This window comes from Siphateles boraxobius, unplaced genomic scaffold, assembly GCF_051911475.1.
Source record: "Siphateles boraxobius isolate OS27281-9 unplaced genomic scaffold, OSU_SipBor_1 119, whole genome shotgun sequence".
Classification (NCBI taxonomy): domain Eukaryota; kingdom Metazoa; phylum Chordata; class Actinopteri; order Cypriniformes; family Leuciscidae; genus Siphateles; species Siphateles boraxobius.
This window is the reverse complement of record NW_027508721.1, coordinates 2,885,792-2,906,974: the sequence shown is the minus strand read 5'-3', so window position 1 is coordinate 2,906,974 and position 21,183 is coordinate 2,885,792. Positions and strand designations below refer to the sequence as shown.

Here is a 21,183-nt window from a genome sequence, read left to right as displayed (position 1 = left end):
TTCGAACTCTTGCCCATCTTTCCTAAAATTCCACACACCCCTCACCCCTAGTTTATTCAGTATTTTAAGAAAGCATATTTATATTAGGCCAATGTTTTCAGCTACCAATGAAAGTGTAGTACTTTCAAATTGGTTAAACACACTTAACCCATTCTGCAGAAGTCAGACAAACTTTTTTTTGTTGAAAGAAGTCTCTTATGCTCACAAGGCTGCATTTATTTGATTAAAAATACAGAAAAAACAGTAATATTGTGAATAATTATAACAATTTAAAATAATAATTTCATTTTTTAATACATTTTAAATTGTAATTTCTTTAATTCCTCTGAGGCAAAGCTGACTTTTCAATATCCATTATTACCAGTCTTCAATGGCTTATGATTATTCAGAAATCATTCATGCATTTCTCATAAAACACTGGTGCTCAAGAAACATTTCTTACTATTATGAATGTTGAATAGAAAGTTCAAAAGAACAGCATTTATTTGAAATAGAAGTTTTTACTTTTAAAGTCTTTACTGTCATTTATATTCAATTAAATGTGTCCTTGCTGAATAATTTCTTAAGTAAAAAACAAAAACTTGCTGACTCCAAACTTTCAAACGGTAGTGTAGGTAAAGATACAGATAAAGATGGTAGTTTGAAAATCCAGTTGTTCATTGTTTGTTCATGTTAGTTCACAGTGCATTAGCTAATGTTAACTAATACAACTTTTGATTTAAACAATGTATTAGTAAATGTTGAAATTAACATTAACAAAGGTTAATAAATGCTGTAGAAGTGCAGTTAATCATTAGTTCATGCTAACTAATGTAGTTAACTTATGTTAACTAATGAACCTTATTGTAAAGTTTTACCAAATATACTATCAAAGAGTATTGCTTAAGTTTATTTATTTTTTTATTATATAATTATTAAAACCAGTAATTAGAACTTATTCTAGGGCGGTGGTGCAGGAATCATTATTTGGTATCATTAAGTGCTATTGAAATCAGAATCTCTTGTAAGAATTATTCAAATTCCCATCCCTACTAGAAATAATCAAGATCAGGAAAAAAACAGAAATTTAGTTCAAGTTTGTGTTACCTTCACAGGGCCACTGTTTTTCAGCTCCATGACATTGACTGTGTAATTCACTCTTCTGCCGTACTGATCAAATTGAATATTCCCTGTTAATCCATCCACACGCACCTGAGCAAACACACGCACAAATGTTAAAAGGCGTAAAGTTCTCATACACAGACAACAGGCATTGGTGATGTGTTGGAAGGGCGGACCTGTTTGAGAGCACGCTCTATCTCCACCCCTTGAGCCCACGGCACCGCAGGATTGGCCAGGCAGTCTCCGTTGTTGCCACGGCGACTGATATCAATCCTTTGTTTATGCAGAAAGCGGAATGCCTCTGTCATTACTTGCACAGCATCATATGTGAGAGCGGAAGTGTACTGCAAGGTAAAGAAATATGAAGACCATGAAAATGTATTCCACAAGTCTCTTTTGGTGTTTAATTAAAGGGTCTAATATACTTCAAGCAAAATCATAGAACGAAATGATGTGATGTCATTTTTAACAAAATCAGGCCAAAGCAAAGCTTGTTTAGAGTTCGTATGGGAGAACCAGCTTGAAAAAGAGAACTTTCCGGTTTTCTCTAGCTGGTAAACATCTTCCAACTACCATAGAGTGGTGTATGACGTGAGAACCCGGTAGTCTAATTCACGCTGGTTCCTTCAAGATTTTCCAATTGGGTTTTTCAATTTATGAGTAAAATAAAGCCAGTGATAAACATAACTTGACGATACTTTGACGTTTTGTTCTACATTGTAAACTGCACACACTCACACCACAATAGCTGGCTTATCTAGTTACTTATTAAAAAAGTACGTTTTCAAAAATGAACATAACTGCTTCAAAATTCCCATTTTGCTATGGGTGCGTGTAATTTACGTCGTAGAACAAAATGTCAAAATATCGTCAAGTTATGTTTACTACAGTCTTTATTTTACACATATATTGAAAAAGCCCATAGGAAAACTGCGAATTAACTAGAGGCGAACTAGACTTCCGGGTTCTGACATCATACAGGCACCACTCTATTGGTCAGTGGTGATTAAATAATAGGTGGGTGCGTTCACAGGCTCCACCTTCTTTAACGTGGAAATCTTCCCCGGTTCATTCTATTTAGTCAGTCGAGGTCAGTCATCCGCAAGTAAAAACATGAATGAACTCTCTGAGAGCCTCTTTATAGTAGACATTAAAGTTATAATTCTAATTGAAAGAGACACTGCTACTGTTTTTTCATGTTTAATACTGTAAAGCTGCTTGCTTCTAAAGAATCTATTGTAAAAAAGTTTTATATAAATAAACATGACGCGAGTTTACTGGAGTGCCGAGTACTTCGCTGTGAGTATATCTGAGCCATTATGATAGATAATATAACATTCATAACAAATAGAGGTTTGATGTTGACAACGTTCAAAAATGCTGTGAGCCGCATTTTTAGTGCAGCATAATTTAAATATTTGCACTCCTTCACCCTGATTCTGCTATCTGCTCCAGGGTACTCCTTCTCTTCCAGTGCTTCCCAGCGCTGGTCAAATTTAGCAACAAGCGGGTCATCAAAATCCACTATCTGGAATCCAGATACATTCGCTCCTCCATACTGAATCTTGGACAAATCTCCATCCACAAAGCCCTGAAAAAACAGACACACACCCTTTCTAATAACATAATTCAAGTTATACACACTATTGTATTGTTAGTATCACAAACAAAAATGCTAACTCACTCATTCTCTCACAAACAACATACATACGCGTAACCCACGTTCCCTGAAAGAGGGAACGGAGAAGTTAATCGGAGGGATCTTTGAGAGAAACTAAACGAGCCAATGCAAATTGGCATGTGATAATTGCGCCAACTGCTTCTAACACGCAGTGCGGGTATATAATGAGTAGCAGGTGCAACGAGCCAGGGACCTGGCCGTCTGCTGTGTGGGTACAACAACATGCAACGGGACGAATGTCTCCTTTCCCATTTTCAGGAAACGTGGGTTACCACACGTAACCAAGACGTTCCCTTTCATGTCGGTCACCTACCAACACGCCATGTTGACCCTTCCAGTGCCCTGCATAAGCCTTAATTCTCTCCCTTTATTAGGGGCAGAAGCTTATGCGGGGAGTCCTGGCCACTGATGTTCCGCAAGACCCATTCAGTATGAACATTGGATACCACTGGGAAAACTTGCCCTTCCTAGGAGAAGGAGAACGCTGTGGAAGCCACGACCTGCCCGGAGGGAGGTAACATGTAGAAAAAACACATATGGACTAGCCAAGCAGGGTAGTGCAACACATGGAAGTCTCTGGTGTGGTTCCAGCCTAATCTAGGTGGGAAGTGCACCGGCAGAGAAGGCAGAGAAAGACACTGGCTAGCCAACAGGGTAGCCGCACCATAGAAATTACACATATAGGGTCGCCGCAGGGACCGCTACATATGGACACCCAGCCTAGCACAGGTTCCTCAATGAATACGAGTGTTAGGCCTGCGTCAGACGCTCTGCAATCTCTGACTGCCGTGGGGTGATGGAGGAACTCAACAGAATGGCGTAGCAAGCCAACACTTGAGCGGGTTTCCCGCGCTTCTGGCCATTTGGGGCGAGTATACGGGAGGATACCGACTCTACACAAAGGCTATAGAATCTAGCGAACAGGTTGGGTGTCGCCTAGCCCACAGCTCTACACATATCTATCAGCGAGTCGCCTTGAGCCCAGCAGGAAGCAACACTTCTAGTTGAGTGCGCTCGCAACCCGACAGGCAAGGCATGTCTTGGGATTGATGCGTTCTGTCCATGTATAACCCCAAGAAGCGGACGGGACAGAGAAAAGCCAAGGCTGGGTCTGCCTCCTCCGAGGGCAGCGCTTGCAGGTTCACTGGCTGGTCTCTAAAGGGCGTAGTAGAAACCTTGGGCACATATCCGGGCCAGGGTCTCCGGACGATGTCAGCCGATCCGAATTCTAGGCACGATGCGTCGACCGAAAACGCTTGCAGGTCCCCTACCCTCTTGTTAGAAGTCCTTCAACTGCATCATGATGTGAGGCAATAGCGGCGACATACACTTTGAGGGTGGAGGGAGACAGCCTTCGCTCCAACCCATCTTTGCAGTGAGCCCGCTGTCCATCGTCTGAACCAATTCAAGCAGTTTAACACTGACTGGACGCGCTCCTCAGTGAGGCACGCTGTCTAGATGATCGAGTCCAGCTCCATACCGAGATAAGAGATTCTCTGCGCAGGGGAGAGTTTGCTCTTATCCCAAATGAGCCGAAGTCCCAACAGGCTGAGGTGCCCGAAGGGAAGGACTTTGTACTGATACGCCCGTCCTTTGTACTGAAACGGCCACTGTCCTGCGTCTGAACCAATTCAAGCAGTTTAACACTGACTGGACGCGCTCCTCAGTGAGGCGCGCTGTCTGGATGATCGAGTCCAGCTCCATACCGAGATAAGAGATCCTCTGCACAGGGTAGAGTTTGCTCTTATCCCAATTAAGCCAAAGTCCCAACAGGCTGAGGTGCCCAAGGGAAGGACTTTGTACTAATAAGCCGACCCTCAAAAACAAAGCTCATGAAAGGTCTGTGTCGTGGAAGAATCAAGACGTGAAAGTACGCGTCCTTCAGGTCGATCGCTGCAACCCAATCTTGGGGATGGATGCATTCGTAAATAAATTTCTGTGAGAGAATTTTGAATGGGAGCTTGTGCAGGGCCCGATTCAAAACTCACAGGTCCAAGATTGGCCGTAACCCACCGCCTTGGGTACAATGAAGTAGGGGCTGTAGAACCCTGACTTCATATCGGTTCAGGTTGCCCTTCTCAGAGGTTATTTTTCACTGACCGCATGGCGGCTGAGATGAATGGCGTCGTTTCCCTGCGAGGCTCATCGTCAAAGTTGAGCTGGCTGTGGCGGAGTCCCCTTTTTTTTTAGATGAGAGCATTGAGACGGCACACTTGGCGATATCTCGCACCTCTGCAAGGTTTAGGCAGGGGGTGCTTCTGGACCACCAGGGTGGACATCGTCTGGCCGAGGGCCAACACTTTGACTTAATCTCAGTCAACATGCGTAGCTCAACCCCAGCTCCGAACTACCCTCCTGCATTATGAGTGTTTTGGCCTTCCATAGTTTCAGGGTGGCCATCGCATTGAGGGTAGAGTCGGCCTGTGCGTAGCACTGCCACCCCACCAATGAGGGTAGTGAGAGAGAAAAAACTTTTTCTGCAGATTTAGGCATGCCATATTGGCACCAATATGCTTCCATACTGCCAAAGTTCTTCACGCACATCCGGGAAAACAGTACAGAGGCGGGCAAGGCGATTTACACGTTGCGCTGCGCCCCCCAGAGCAGCCCGGGAAAGCTTGGCTGTCAAATCTAAATCTGTCCTCAGCTGGAGCCCTGAATGAAACGCTAGGTCCCCCATGAGAAGGACCAGCAATCCCATCCATAAGCTGCCAGGCATGAGAGACCATGGACGATGGCACACAGTGCGCTGAACGCTCATGCCCTTACGAGAAAGGCAAGACGAACAACACACCGACGTGGCCATATTCTCCTGAGAGAACATGAACCACCCACGAACACAGTCTCAACATGCTTGCGATGCGCTAGAGGAGTGAGGGGCCCAAGGAGGTGGTCTCGTCGGGGAACACTCCCTGTAATCCTCAGATCACCAGTGCTATTAGCCAAAGTAGCCCTTTTCTGGTGGCCCAGAGAAGAGGAAATAGATCAGGAATAGGCAAAGGGACTCCACCTCGGGTGAGATATTCGAGTCTCGACCGTGTATCTAGAGTGCCGCAAGACACGCTGGGTTGCCTTGACAACCTGCGCACCGGCAGCTCGCCTTTGAATGCTCAAGCCCTTGCGAGAAAACTTTTTTGTGGTTATGCAATTTTTAAAGGAACATTCCTGTAACATTCCTTCAAAAGGAAGGTTACTTTTTAATGTTCAACAAACAAGTAGGAACATTTAAAAAATGTTAGACGAACATCCAACTAAACGTTTCAGAAGTGGTAAAAACAATGTGCTAATGTTTTGATAACATTATTAAAGACCAGATAACTTTGAACCAACGTTGTATTTACATTATTGAAAGAATGTTTCATAACTGTGAGATAACCTTTTTCAGAGGTAGATGGTGAGTAAACGAAGACAAAATTTTAATTTTTAACATTTCTTTAAATGACAGCAATAAAAATATATATGCTTGACAACTTACAAAATTTGCAATGATGTAATGATATCCTTTCACATGTCGACCGATCGTAATGACCTGAGGGGAAGCAGGCAAAAAATTGTCGTTCACAAGAGCAATTTAATTAAAGAGTCACATAATGAATGTTAAAGGTGTACGCAATACATCATTCTTTAACTACATTTCTGACCTTACACATATATTGTAAAGTGTTTTTAGTACACCGTTCACCTGCTCCATAATGTCCTTGACTTTGTCCTGTTCACAGTCTAGGATGACTCTCCGCTCTTTCTTGTTCTCCAGGTCCTGAAAGAGGGAGCGATATGCCTCGTCTTTCCACTCATCCTTCAGGTTGCCAACGTTTATGGCTGTTACCTGCCATTTCCTCTCTGCTGCTGTGTCCAGCACTGCCTGCAGGGTTGACAGACCTACATAGAGAGATGCACAGCATGTGAGTGCTTCAAATCAAATGTGTTCATAAAATTTTTCATCAATCTGCTCAACCTTTAATTACCTTTCTAAAGTTTAATTGCTTTAAAACCCCACATCTATTAGCTTCACTGTGTCTTTTTAAATGAGATTCAATCTCAATTACGGCTACTCTCTGTTTTAACCACTGCTCTACTTTAATCAACCACCACTCCAAATTACACCCAAAGACCTTGATTTCAGGTATTTTTATTGCACTAGAGGGTCCCTTGAGACACCTTTTCTCATTCATTTATCATTTCTCCTCCTCACTGTCTTTATTACAACATTCTCTCTTTTGCTCATTTGCCCTTTCCTACTCCTCTTCTCTTAAGCTTCCCTCCTTGCAGCACATCTCTCCCCCTCTCCCTCTCTCTATCTCTCTCGGTTGATTTCATATCTAGGTCTTGGGGGAGAGATTTATTTCGCTGCCTCAAACCAGAGATGCAGCATATAACGGACACTCCAGTCAACGGTGAAAACATTCAGCCAACATAGTCACAATGACAGAAATTCTAGCACTGCCAAAAAGTGTGGGTAAGAGCTCACAGAATATGTCCCAGACTGAGTTACGATATGCAATATTTGTTAGCCTTTTCACAATACTTGTTACATAGAAATATGTATGTATTTCTCTGAAATTATTTAAAAGAGAATTTTTTTTTTCAGTCAGAAGAACCATCATTTCAACCAAACAGACTGTAGTTGACCTAGTTGACTTGAAACTTATCTAAAAACCTTAACATATCTGAACATTTTAAATTTGTGATTTCCAGGCTTGGAAAAGTCATGGTCATTTTTATAGTGAATATAAGTTTTTCTTGCTTTGCTCTTTATGAGTGTGTGGCAAGTAGGACGAGGACAACAAAAGTTCAGTATGGCGTACCACAAGGTTCAGAACTCAGTACAGACCGTTGCTGTTCACTCTGTACATGGCATGCTACCCTTAGGAGATATCATTAGGAGGCATGGCATTAGTTTTCACTGTTATGCTGATGATAGTCAGCTCTATATTTCTTCACGCCCTGACGAAACTTACCAATCAGAGCATGTGAGCAGAGTGGAGCGGGAGCAAGCGGGGAGCGCGAGCGGGCGGATCTTAAACAGAGCGCAGAGCGGCATTTTTAAAAGGACGGAGCGTCGCCCTATTTCCCGCTCCGATTTGGCTCCGCAGTACGCTCACACCACGAGTCTGAAGCATGCTTAGTCAAGCCTGTCTCGCACAGTCAACAGTAAACTATTTTCAGTCAAAACTCGGCCTAATAATGTAGTTCAAAAAGAAGACAATTTTGGAAAGAAAACTCCACGTCTTTCCCCGCCAGGTTAAAGTAGCTCGCATTGTGTTCAGCATCCCAAGCGGGTCTGCGAGCGCAGAGAGGGATTTCTCCGCTTCTGGCCTGCTGTCAAGAAACCACTGTATGAGTCTGAAGCCTCAGATATCGTCCAAACTTGTCCACTCGTCGTCAACTCAAAAGAACTGTAGATAAGGAAAGCAATTCATATATATATATATATTTTTAAGTTTGACAACATAAGCCAATTTAAATTGTAATCCTCTGGGCAAAAGTTTAGTTATAAGAATTTTGGCCTAATAGTTAATTTACTTTTAAAACGTTTATGTATATATACATATATATGTGTATATATATATATATATATAGCCTATATATATATATATATATATATATATATATATATTCTTTTTTTAATTATTAGGCCCATTTATTCGGTTAATTTTACTGCAGTTTGTGTGTACAATGGATATAAGCCAATTTAAATTTTAATCGTGCGCTTTGCGCAAAAGTTCAGTTATCAAAATTCTGGCCAGTAGTTAATTTACTTATAAAACTTTTATGTATAATTTTTTTTATATAATTTATTTATATTATTAGGTCAATTTATTCGTTTAATTTTACAGGACTTTTTGTGTAGGCTATATTCCTTCTTACACAGGCTAGTTTGTAATTTGAAATAAAACATTTCTATTTGGAAAATGTTGTTGTTGCTCTTTAGTTCTTTGGGAGGTAAGCCGTGGTCTAAGCTAAAAGTGAAATACATGCAGTTTTTTTCCCTTTTTTGGAGCGAGCGGGGTGCGATTTGAGTGGAGCGCGAAGCAAACTGCATTGAGCGCTGAGCGATAATGAGCGGAGCGGCCTGATGTGGCTTTGAACGGGGGAGCGGAGAGGTGAACAGTTCCGTGAGCGAGGAGCTGAGATTCTCTTGATAATACCTAGAATATCAGAATCGACTGCTGGCAGTAGATCCTTTTCCTATTTAGCACCACAGTCTTCCTAACATTCTCCGGGAAGCAGACACACTCTGTCAGTTCAAATCTAGACTAAAAACACATCTCTTTGACCTAGCGTACACATAACACTTTATAGACTTCTATAATTCAATGTTAGGCTGCATAGATTAGGTCAGCCGGTACCGGGAACACTTCCCATAAATCCTGATGTACTTGTTACATCATAAGAAGGATGGTGTCTACGCTAATATTAGTCTCTCTGTTTATCCCGAGGTTCACCGGATCCAGGCCTAATTCAGATCTGATGAAAGACCTGCGCATCGACACAACGACAACGCAGTCCTGAAATGTCAACTAGTCTCTCCCCTGTGAAGGCCTCCTTCTCTTCCCTTTACCTCTGTACAGATAAAACATTGTCGGGATAATTCCGGTTCACGCGGCTATGCAGAAGTGATAAAAAATAAATCTGTATCATACATTTTTCAAGGCTTGTACCTTGGAATTTATTCCATGGTCTGCATTCTTGAGCCACCAGGCACTATTTTGTGCAAATGAGCGGCCGGATCGCATTAAAGGGTAACTAAACCCCTGGTCAAAGCCTGACTCCACCCACTGGCAATATTTGAAAAATGCTGGAAAAGTGGGCAGACCCCAGCGAAGATAGAGGGGACGAACCGAGGGCGGGGCTGAGCGGGGGGGACGTGCACCTGAGACCCGCAGAGACAGCTGCTGTCAAACTAGCTAAAATGGAGTGTCGCAAATAGCTTTGCAACAGAGCGGTCATTTGAAGTCGAGAACTTTTCTCCCCCACCTTCACCTGAAGTGGAGGAGGGTGAATTGTCTGTGGACACCAGCTCAAACTGCGGTCTTAATTACCACATCGCGATCGGCATCCGATTATTCTTATATTCAGTCATTTTGAGGTAATTTTTTAATTAGAAGGAATAAGAAGGAACATAAATTGTGATTAAAAATATATGCTCACTCACATCATGACGCCGCTGACGTGACAGAGTGACGTCAGAGAGTATACTACGTCAGAGAGTACCCCTACTGCAGGAGCTTTCCGTTTAACCTGAAGAGGGCAGCACTCAGACGTTTTTACACCATATATTTGAAAAGTAAAACACTTTATACCCAAATGTCAAAAAATTTAGTCGAATCAATGAACAGCATTTATGTAGCTCCATTCTTACAGATAAGTAACTAAAAAAAGTTGTTTCAGTGTTTAGTTACTCTTTATGGGTTTTCTGTTAGAACGGTGTCGTGTTAGCAGCCCCGAAGTTAATAACTAATGAACGTTGCGCTGGAAGTGAATCAATCAAAATTAACTTTAGCTAGACAATAACTTTATTCTAGAGCTGCTGCTTTGTTACTTTAATTTCCTATTATCACTGTAAAGCTGCTTTGAAACAGTCCATATTGTTAAAAGCGCTAAAATAAATGAAGGTGACTTGACATGACTTGACTTGAATACTAAATATATTGCCCACTGGTAAATGCAATAATTTACAAAAAACAACAACCAAACATTGTGTCTCAATCAGCTGAGAGGGTGGGACAAGTGACTAGTGACAAGATAAACTTGAAAATTGCTTGGATTTTATTTTTGCGTAATCTATGTTTTCAGATTTCCCATAACACCACATTACACGTATTATACAATATTATATGATTGGCTATGACTGTATCATTCTGCACAGCAGCTTTACATTAAATTTGGACAGGTAAATTGCTTGTCAAGAGAAATTTGTCATGTCACATCTGGTTAGATATCAAAGACAAAGCCTGCAAAAAAAAGTAATGAAAAAAACAACAAATAAATGACAGAAAACAGGTATGAGTAAAGCATAAACCAGTGAGTGAGTGAATGAAAAAGAGAGAGCGAGAGAGAGACTGTAATGTGCTTATCTATAAGCACTCCCAACTCACATGCACTTTCTCCAAGAGGCGTTTCACCACAAAGTAATAGGACTATTGATTAAATTCTCTAGTTGATGCGTGTGTGCAAGCAGCACTGAAAGACCTTGCCTGAGAAAAAAGATAAAGAATGCATGCATTTCTCAAAAGAGAAAGAGTGTTTACCTCTATCGCTGTCGTACAGATAGGCAAACTTCTCCCACTTGTAATACTCCACTAGGCTGATGAGAGGGCCTTTGATATCAGGCCTCATCTGCAGAACAAACTTGTTGAGTCCGTCAGCTGGAAAACTGGGCGTGATGAAGGACACATGCAGCGTCTCACAGAACGACGTGATGGTGTTCACCGACTTCTTGTCGTAGAAGCCAAAGATGGCATATACTCCTCTGGAAAACTGTGAGCAAACTGAAAAAAGAAGAAGGAAAAAAACTGTAACAGCCACAAATATTTACAACACCGTTCAAAATAAACAACGAGACACGTAGTGGAAAACAATACCACAATTCTCTCAGTTCAGTTCTCTTATTCATAACATCATAGGGAGGGGACTATGGACTGCATGTAGTTCTAATGGTTGATATACTGTACTAGTCTGAGAGTATTGAGCTTAATCTGATCTGATCTGGGAAGGTGTGACTGAGAATTGAAGGGAAAGAAATGGATTAGATACAAACGATGCCCACTCAGGCCAGCAGGGCTTTTTAAGCACAAAAGATCTATGCAAACATGATATACACACTAACTGCCAACAACCTGAAGTAGTCTTTAGTTGATACTACATTTTGACAGAAGCCACTAAATGATCTACACTGCAACTAATAAGACATACATCAATTAAAGAATTAAGTGTGTTTACTTGCACTTTGAAGGTTCTGAAGGACTAAATAAATAATTCATTTTTAACATGTCATGTAATCTTTTTAGTCCAACTGAAATCGTGCCAGTATCCTTTTAGGAAAGTCGGACTAATAGACCTATAGTATATATTGCGATTCATCCAGCATACATTTAGAAAAAAAAAACTCTAGATTTGGCCACAAATACTTACAGAATATTTCGAATGCATATTTTGTCATGTATACTTGGAAAGACAGATGGACTACACAAAAGCCTGCTGTATACTGAATGTTGAAGAAATACAGTTAATCTAGTTTAAGAAAACAAAATAAACCTGGCACATACAAATTTATTGAAATTAAACCCTGAACTGACCTAAGCATACATTAATCTCGTTCGGACACACTATTCAGATATTTCGGATAAAAACAAGCTACTGTATCTAAATATAACAAGATCATACACAGCACCACAAATGTATCAGCATTGTGAACAACATAAAGACCTGAAATGTAGACATGTATACAATATCTACAGTATACAAAAAATCTAACAAAAACAATTAAAGGTCCAATTGATATTGGTAACAAGAATACTCCCTGTAAAAAACTTTTAGACAAACATGATTCTCTACCGTCAGATTTTATCAGCCAATGGCGTTTAACATTAATGTCAAAACCTAGGGTGATGCATCTTGAGTATGCACAATTATATGCTCAAGATTATGCATCTTTAATATAAACACAATAATGTACAATTGTACAATTAGTCATTTAATACCATCTGCATCATTAGCGAGTGAGACATGTCCTGACCACTTTTTGCTGATTTTGAAGTTGAATTTATAACCCACCACAATTTGAAAGCCATTTAAAAAATTATAATGTGGAAGGCTTACAACGCAATGAAAAAGCAATTTGTAATTTTTAATAAATAATTCATATGTAACAGAAAATACTTTTGCAATGACCAGACAGGCCTGATCTATAAACCTTGTCACAAATATATAGCGATTTCTAAAAAAAATAAACGGCTTAAGTATGTACACAGCACCTGCACACTCTGGACTGTGTACACACTCTGTGTGATCGAAGAGAAAGAGAAGACTATCCATTTACACATTTAGATTAAATAATATATGCCATATATAAAATACATGCCAGAGTTACACACACAAATTGCATGAAATCATTATCCAGAAGTTAAAAATTATATGAATTTAAGGTATAAATATAATATAATAGATGTGCATCTTTTGGAATATTTTTCCTATGACATGCTACATTTTAATATAAAATTTTAATGGCAAGGAGGATTTGCTGTGAAAATTTAAATTGCTTTAAATTGTGTTATATATTGCCAAAAACACAGTCTGAGCTAAAAGATTTTTTTTGTGCTGTTGGTGTCATTAAATGTGCTAGATAAAACACCAAAATAACAACAAAAACAACAACACACAAATAGCAGTGAACTGATGCTGAACTCTGATGATGCCCTAGTATTAATACAAATGATGTTTATACTTTATATATTTTGCTTCTAGCTACCTTTTCAGCACAGTCCTCATACGAAATCAGTATGCAATATCTGTTTGCCATGACAATTTCACATACTCACTGCTGCTCTGTTGTCCTATAGTAAAGGAGCTTGAATATTATATTTGGAGTTCCAATGATTTTAGGTTTCATCATGAATATTTAAAGCAGATGTATAAATACCCAGCACCACAAAAAAAAAAAAAAAAAAAAGCACAAACCACTTTTTAAGATGACATTACGCCAATAAAATCAAATTTGAAAATGTATTATTTTTTAATGGAATATTACATTATTCATTAGAAATGATTGTGCACATCATCATGATTATATTTTTTTAATTCATGTTCCCCCATAATCTTTAATCAAAATAACTTTCCCTCTGTCTTGCGGCGACATCTCTTCTCTTCTCTTTTATTTGTTTATTGGTGTGAGGGTAGGACAACCTGTCACTCACATGAGATGCCAGCAATAGCAAACCACAACAATCCAATGATCCAATCAATTCCCGATGGACAAAATCAAGTCCCATCCTAATTTTTTTCTTGTTTGAGAAGCAGTTTCGCTCAGATATACATCACAAGTCACTTCAAGAGAACACTATCCCAACTTCCGTTTCATGACAACTTTAAATACTATTTATCTGAATATTATAGGTAGTGTATGGTTCTGAATTTGTGCACTGAAGGGGAAAACATATGATCATATATATACACCGATGAGCCAAAACATTATGACCACCTGTCAAATATGCTGTTGGTCCTCCGCGTGCTGCCAAAACAGCACTGACCTGCCGAGGCATGGACTCTACAAGAACCGTGTATATTATATAGGTCACTTATGCTCTATATGCCCTATTTTGCATTTGTAATTCCATGTGTATATGTACAGTATGTGTGCTCATCGAAGTATGAAACATATTAATAAACTGTGCTGCAACTTGTGCTCACGCCGAGTGATCTGCAGATAATCTGCATGCAGTCAGAAAGCTAAATATGAGACTTTGATCAGCAGTCACACAGAACAGTAGAGAGAGCCTGCTGCTCCAGCTGCTGTGTCTGAGCTGGCAATGCCACACATCAGGGCTTCTGGGATATGCCTGTGTGTGAACGGGGCCGCACACATATGTGCACTGGGGATTCATTTGTGTGTCAATTGCTCTAGCTGTCTAAACGTCTTGTCAGTACAGTAGGGAATTTCAGTATGGCTATTTGTATGCTATATTCATACTGGGAATCGTGAGCAGAAAATAATGTTTTTCCAGCATATTCTTCCAGTTTAATCAAAGTTAGGATACTAAAGGATAAGTAATAAATACAAATATTTCAAACAAACAAATGTCTCTTCTACAAAAAAATTGGTGCTTCACACATAGTAACATTTCTATTTAGAACCATATCATCCTGAAGAACCATGTTTTGCTAAAATTATTTTAGAGTTCCCTTTCAGTCGATAACGTCGGACGTAGTCGACGCGACTGAAATGGGATCACGCTAGGGAGCCTATCATCTTCGAGTACTATTGAACGAGCCAATGTAATTGGCGTGCGTGATTCGCATCACACACTCCGCCCCCGCGGCGCGGGTATAAATACGGAAGTGGATGCACGCACTAGTTGCCTTTCGCTTCGGAGCCGATCGTTTGATGTCTCTGAGAGTGCTGTTGTCTACAACGAGCGAGTGTGTCGGTGTTCTTCAGGAAGACTCTCCCAGTGCTGGTGTTCTACAGCGCGAGTGCAGCGGTGATCGCGAGCTTTGAGCTCTCAACTGCTGTTTTAACAGCAACAAATTTCTAAATGTTTGTGTGTGTTGATGGCTGGTTAGAGGGCGGAAAAGTGAGTGCTTCACTGTTTCAGTTCTCTGTTCAGTGTTGCCGCGGTCATTTCCCTGTGTGCTCCGGCACTGGTGACGGTCCTATTTTCTGAAAGAGCAACACGGGTGCGTTTGCGTCTTTTTCAAGATGTCATTCCGCCCGTGCGTTTCTGGGTGCGGTCGTTCCCTGTCTCTCTCTGATGGTCACAACTGTTGTGTCACGTGTTTGGCTTACAGCACGCTGAGACAGCTTTTGTGGACAGCTCATGTTTTCACTGTGGGAACATGACTGTCGCAGTGTTGAGGGCGAGACTCGCCTTCGTTCGCGGAGAGCGAGTCCCCATTACCATGCCCCACCCTCGGGTGCTGTGTGGGATGGGTGACCGGAGGATAGTGTTGGATGTCCCGCCCGGTAACCATTCCCTGTGGGCTCCTCACTCCTCCCTTCCACTGCAACCACTGGAGCCTCCTGTGTTTTCTGCTGGTCCATCTGTAATGGGTGGGCCAGCGGTTTCACTCGGGGCTCCCCTGGGGGACAGGACGCCGATTGCAGCATCAGAGGGGTAGCTGACTTCTGGAGATGATGACTCGGCTGCATTGTCTCCCTCCGGGAGTTCAATGTTGCCCGAGCCGGATCCAGAATTATCAGCTATGCTGAAACGGGCCGCCGAGGCTGCCGGGCTCGAGTGGAACCTCCACCGTGTCCCGTTCAGTCTCGGTTGGAATCTGGAGTTTGGTATCTTGGGGCGGGCCGCGCTGGTTCTCAGCTCGCCGCCCCAGTGCCTTTCTTTCCCGAAATGCATGGAGAGCTTATCAGGTGGTGAACAGCATCTTTCTCTGCCAGAAACTGCCTGAATAGCTTTTCCCCCTCATTACCCTTGATGGAGGAACGGTGAAGGGTTGCGAGGTGTCCCTCCATTGGAGCGGTCTGTCGACACAGGTGCACCTGTGTCCGGCGGCCGCTGCCTTTTGGGGGGATCCTCGTCTCCCCCCTAAGGCCTGTGAGTTTCGTCCGTTCCGACGGGCAGAGCTTACAAAGCCTGTGGGCAAGCCCCTTCCTCTTGCGTGCCATGGCGTTGCTGCAGGCTAGGGCACCCATGGCATGCACGAGGGTAATCCAGACCGTGCGCTCATAGGTGAGCACCGCACTGCATCCGACCTCACCCTCCGGGGTACGGGTGTCGTAGCGTGCGTGATCGGTCTGGCGATGTCCACCTTGGTGGTCCAGTAGCGCCTTCGTTGGCTCAGCCTGGTTGGTATGGCGGATGCGGACAAGGTTCGGTTCCTGGTCTCCCCAATTTCCCAGGTTGGGCTGGTCGGCGACGCGGTGGAGAACTGCATCAAACAGTTCTCTGCCGCTCAAGCGCAGACGGAGGTCATCCGGCACATCCTGCCCCGGTGGCCAGCTGCTGCCTCCACCCGCCGCCGGTGGCAGCTCCTCCGCCTGCTCGTCGCCGTGGGCGTTCTCCGGCCGCCGCTCCTGCTGGCCCTCCACAGCAGCCTCCACCCAGGCCTCAGCAGGGAGCCGGCCGCAGTAGAGACGCCCAGCCCGCTCCAGGCGCTGCCAAGCCAGGTGGCAAGCGACAGCGAAAGCATTCCGGAGCGGGCCGCCCAGGAATGGATGAGATGCTCTTGGAGTGGCACGATCACTCCCTCCCCCCGGGTGAGGGCCGGGTGGAGCCTTTGTTTGTGTGTGTGTCTGTTCCGCCGCTGGCTCCCTAAAAAAAAAAAAAAAAAAAGCGGAGCAAGCGGTACCCACACTTCAAGGAGAGAGCAATTTCATCTGTTCCTGGGTCCCAAGAGGGCCAGTCTGGCGGGTGTGACCCTGTATAGCCTTACACCCCTCAGCTCCCCCTTGGTCGCCAGCAGGCAGCTTGGTGCGTTCGAGGACCCGGTCATCCGCCTTCTCACGCGCCCCCTGCCGCTTGTGGAGACAGGTAAGTGTTGCACAGCACACTAACACCACTCTCTCTACTTTGCTGCCCCACCTCAGGCTCGGCTACCCCGCTCAAGTCAGTGATAGTCATCACATTAGGTGTTGAGCAGACGTGCTCCTGAAAATTCAGTGATATTCATCACACCGAGTGTTGAGCAGTGCTCCTGACGTGTGCGTGCTTATCTTATCCTGCTGGCGAAGGATTTGATATAGCCGCTCCTCCAGCCGGTACGAAGGCCAGTTGTAAACTCGTTCTTCGTGCTACTAGGTGGTGGGTCGTGACCATCTTGGCCCAAGATTGGTCTGCAGCTTTGACCTGAAAGACATGTGCTTCAGATCTCTACCTCCCGCACCGCAGGCCATCCTGTGTGTTGCGTCTAAGGGTGGAGTATCAGTACAGTGTCCTTCCCCTCGAGTGCTCCAGAGCCCGTTGGGTCTTCAGGTCAACTGGAAGAGAGTAATCTCGCCCACGGGCTGAGTATCTCTTTTCTAGTTTTGGAGAGGTACTCGGTCCAACATGTCTCTCCAATGAGAATGTGTTCAGCTGGTGTTGAAGTGAGAAAGAGTCCCACTGAAAGAACTTTCAGAGGCTCCTGGGGTATATGGTAGTCGCAGCCTTTGGCTCCCTCCATATGTGACCGCTTCAGCGCTAGCTTCACGATCGAGTCCCGAGGTGACCGTGGCAGAGCAGCTCACCCTGTGTGACTATAGTTCATCCCGGTCTGCTGCCAAACCCTCTTCAACAGAGCGGCCATGTACAAAGGGCGTGTTTTAACGGGGGCCTGGGCGACCCCCGACTACACGGGCATTCGTGCCTCGAGTTGTTAGACATTGCGACCGTTGCGCAAGCTTCCCTTGCATGTCACAAACTCACCCGTCACCTCCTCCTTGGAGTCAGACGCTTCTGAGGGCGCCTTATTCCACTCCTCCCGCTTACTCAATCGTGCCGCCATCGAGCCTCACGACAGTTATAGCCAGGGCAAGTGGAGACTCCATCCCCTGGGTCCGGCTGGGTCATGACCATTCCGGGGCCGCTCAGTTGCCCCCCCGGTTTTATTTTTCCGCCAGTGTTTGGGTAAACCGAGCGGACTACCCTTGGACAAACACTGGGACTCAGCGGCCCCAGGGGCCCGCAGAAATGCGTTTAACCCCAGTGAGCCTTCTAAAAGTGACTGCGACTCATGGTCGCCTGCAAGTCAGTGAAATCATCACTCTTCATGTTGAGCAGATTTGCTCCTGAAACTCAGTGAAGTTCATCGCACTCTGGTGTTGAGCAGCAATGCTCCTGTAGCTCAGTGAGTCCATCACAGGTAGCTCAGTGAATTCATCACACGCAGTGCTGAGCAGAAATGCTCCTGGTGCTCAGTGAAGTTCCTCGCACTCAAGTGTTGAGCAGAAATGCTCCTGAAGCTCAGTGAGTTTATCACACTCAGGTGTTGAGCAGTAATGCTCCTGAAGCTCAGTGAACTTGTCACACTCAAGTGCTGAGCAGAAATGCTCCTGTCGCTCAGTGAGGTTCTTCGTACTCAAGTGTTGAGCAGAAATGCTCCTGAAGCTCGGTGAGTTTATCACACTCAGGTGTTGAGCAGGAATGCTCCTGAAGCTCAGTGAACTTGTCACACCCAAGTGCTGAGCAGAAAATGCTCCTGAAGCCCAGTGATCTTCACATGTTGTGTTGAGCAATGCTCCTGTCTTTTGCGCCCGTCACTTGCACCTACGTGCCATGTCAGGAGAGGAACAGGTCTTCATAGTTGCCCCTCATTGGCCCAACTAGACCTGGTTCCCTTCAACAGCCTTCCTGACTTCCCCTGGATTCGGGGACGGGGCACGATGGCACACGCGTTCTTCCCCCGGAGATTCCGGGCGGTCTTACATCCGAACGCGGAGGTTCAGGTGGCTATCACAAGAACATGTGTTAGTTACCATCACTTCTGCGAGCACCCCCTAGAATTGGGTAGCGTGCTTACGCCTTTAGAAGTGGAACCTAGTCGTTGAGTGCGTCTTCTCCCCTGAGGAGATCCTGAAAGCTTTCGATCACTTCAGTGCTCTCTTTCCTGCAAAATGGGTTGCAGTAGGCTGTTTTCCTAAATCACCCTCAAAATGATGTTGCCTCGGTGTTTAAACGACGCTCATCGTGTTGCAGAAGTATGCAGAAGCACGTTCTGATCGTCAGGTTCCTGAGGAGCAAGGTCTTGTAAATCCTTGTGTCCCTCTTTATCCTCTTGGGCCTTGTCCCTGGTGCGACTGCACTGCAGAGACCGCCCCTGAGCCACTGCAGGTAGTGAGTTAAAAATTCTGTTATATCAGTTCTCCTGCTCGCGTGGTCTCTACTAGAGGGTAGGGACTTGCTCGCTTTCGGTCAACGTATTGTGCCTGGAGTCTGGGCCGGCTAACTCTCACAAGCTGAGATCCCGGCTCGGATTGTGCCCAAGGTTCCTACCTCTCCCGTAATAGGAGCAGGTGGTGAGCCTGCAAGCGCTGCCCTGGAGGAGGCAGATCCAGCCCTGGCTTCTCTGTCCGATTCGCTTGGACGTGTACAGAATGCAAGTCATAGACCTCAGACCAGCTCTTCAAATATCTGTGGAATTCAGCAGAGAGGGAAGGCTGTTTCCATGCAAAGTTGCACTTAGTGCTTGCCTTCATTTCGGCAAAGATCCGAGATGCAACATGTCCACTTAGGTGTTGAGCTCCTCTATGATGAGTGTAAAGTGCTCCGCCTGGGCGTTGACGATATACTTTGCTAAACAGATTCTAGAGTTGGGGGCTGGACGACACCTAGTTGAACCGCTGCTTCCCGTGGGCTCCCTTCTCATGAAGCCAGTTTCACCGTGAGCCTGGTTCAAGTGTCGGCTTGCTGCGCCATTCCCCTCCTATGGACTGGATACGTGCGCCTTTCTACTCCAGTTGAGTTCCCTTAAAATTGAACCCTGTTGAGTTCCTCCACACCCCTCCGACGTCGGACGTGCGGAACGTCTGGTGTTAGGCCTACCACTCGTAAGCAGTGTGGAACCTGTGTTAGGCTGGGTCCATATGTTGCGGTCCCTTCGGTGACCCCATATGTGTATTCTTCCACGATACGGCTCCCTGCGGTGAGCCCGTGTCTTCCCTCGGCAGAGTCTTTCTGCCGTCACTGTCCGGTGTGTCTCCCCCCGTCTTAGGCTGGAGCCACCCCAGTGACATTCCATATGTTAGACTGCCCGGTTTCCGCCCAGTTCATATGTGTATTCTCCACATTTCCTCCCTCGGGTTGGATGTGGCTTCCGCAGCGTCCCTTCCTTCCAACGTACGGGGAACGCTTTCCCAGTGGTCCTGTAGGAACAGCAGTGACTTCCCTGGCCTAAGCCCTGTCCTTCCCCGCCTTAAGTTTGCGGGGGCATCAGGAGGCTTTGGTTTAGGCACTGGAAGGTGGCAGCGTTAGTGGCGTGTTCAATGGTTGATCCCATTTCAGTCGCGTCGACTACGTCCAACGTTATCGACTGAAAGGGAACGTCCTGGTTGCGTATGCAACCCACCGTTCCCTGAAGGAGGGAACGGAGGACGTAGTCCCCTTGCCACTACCGCTGGACCACCGCTGACCCCGGGTTACTCTCGGCTCCTCAGCGAAAAGCAACTAGTGCGTGCATCCACTTCCGTATTTATACCCGCGCCGCGGGGGCGGAGTGTGTGATGCGAATCACGCACGCCAATTACATTGGCTCGTTCAATAGTACTCGAAGATGATAGGCTCCCTAGCGTGATCCCATTTCAGTCGCGTCGACTACGTCCTCCGTTCCCTCCTTCAGGGAACGGTGGGTTGCATACGCAACCAGGACGTTCTTTATTCCTGCCTTTTTAAAAATCATTTCAAAGACTCTTATTATTGATTTTCTGGAGCTCAAAATCCAACTAAAAGACTGGTAACACTCTCAACATGTACTTGATATCCTTCTTAAAATGTATAATGCATATTAGTGCTCCTGTATTGAAAATTGTTACCTGTTTTTTAGAACATGTGACAAGCTCTGTTCAGTTGAGGATTCTTCTCTCCTTTTCTCCACTAACAAGTAGAGATATTAAAGTTATGATTTATATTTTTTAGTATTTTCAATTATTATTTGGGTTACTGCATAAACATGCCCAGTCACAAAAAAATTAAAGCTATCCCATGACCTTTATCCCTTTATCCCCTCTCCTTTTCCCCTCACATACTGTCTAT

The 21,183-nt window shown here is 44.5% G+C and overlaps 1 protein-coding gene across 5 annotated transcripts in view; it reads right to left on the bottom strand.

Annotated features, from left to right (window-relative positions):
• The window catches only part of gria2a (glutamate receptor, ionotropic, AMPA 2a), a 55,870-nt gene that overhangs the window by 15,888 nt on the left and 18,799 nt on the right, over positions 1–21,183 (bottom strand). For all 5 annotated transcript variants that reach the window (XR_013195041.1, XM_077204567.1, XM_077204568.1 and 2 more), the window contains exons 3-8: positions 11,035–11,274; positions 6,465–6,661; positions 6,258–6,311; positions 2,534–2,692; positions 1,278–1,445; positions 1,087–1,191 (exon numbers count right to left, since the gene is read on the bottom strand). Coding sequence is in view for 4 of the 5 variants with exons in the window: in XM_077204567.1 (XP_077060682.1) it covers positions 1,087–1,191; positions 1,278–1,445; positions 2,534–2,692; positions 6,258–6,311; positions 6,465–6,661; positions 11,035–11,274 (923 nt within the window). In the remaining variant the exon portion in view is untranslated. The remainder of the gene's footprint in view (positions 1–1,086; positions 1,192–1,277; positions 1,446–2,533; positions 2,693–6,257; positions 6,312–6,464; positions 6,662–11,034; positions 11,275–21,183) is intronic.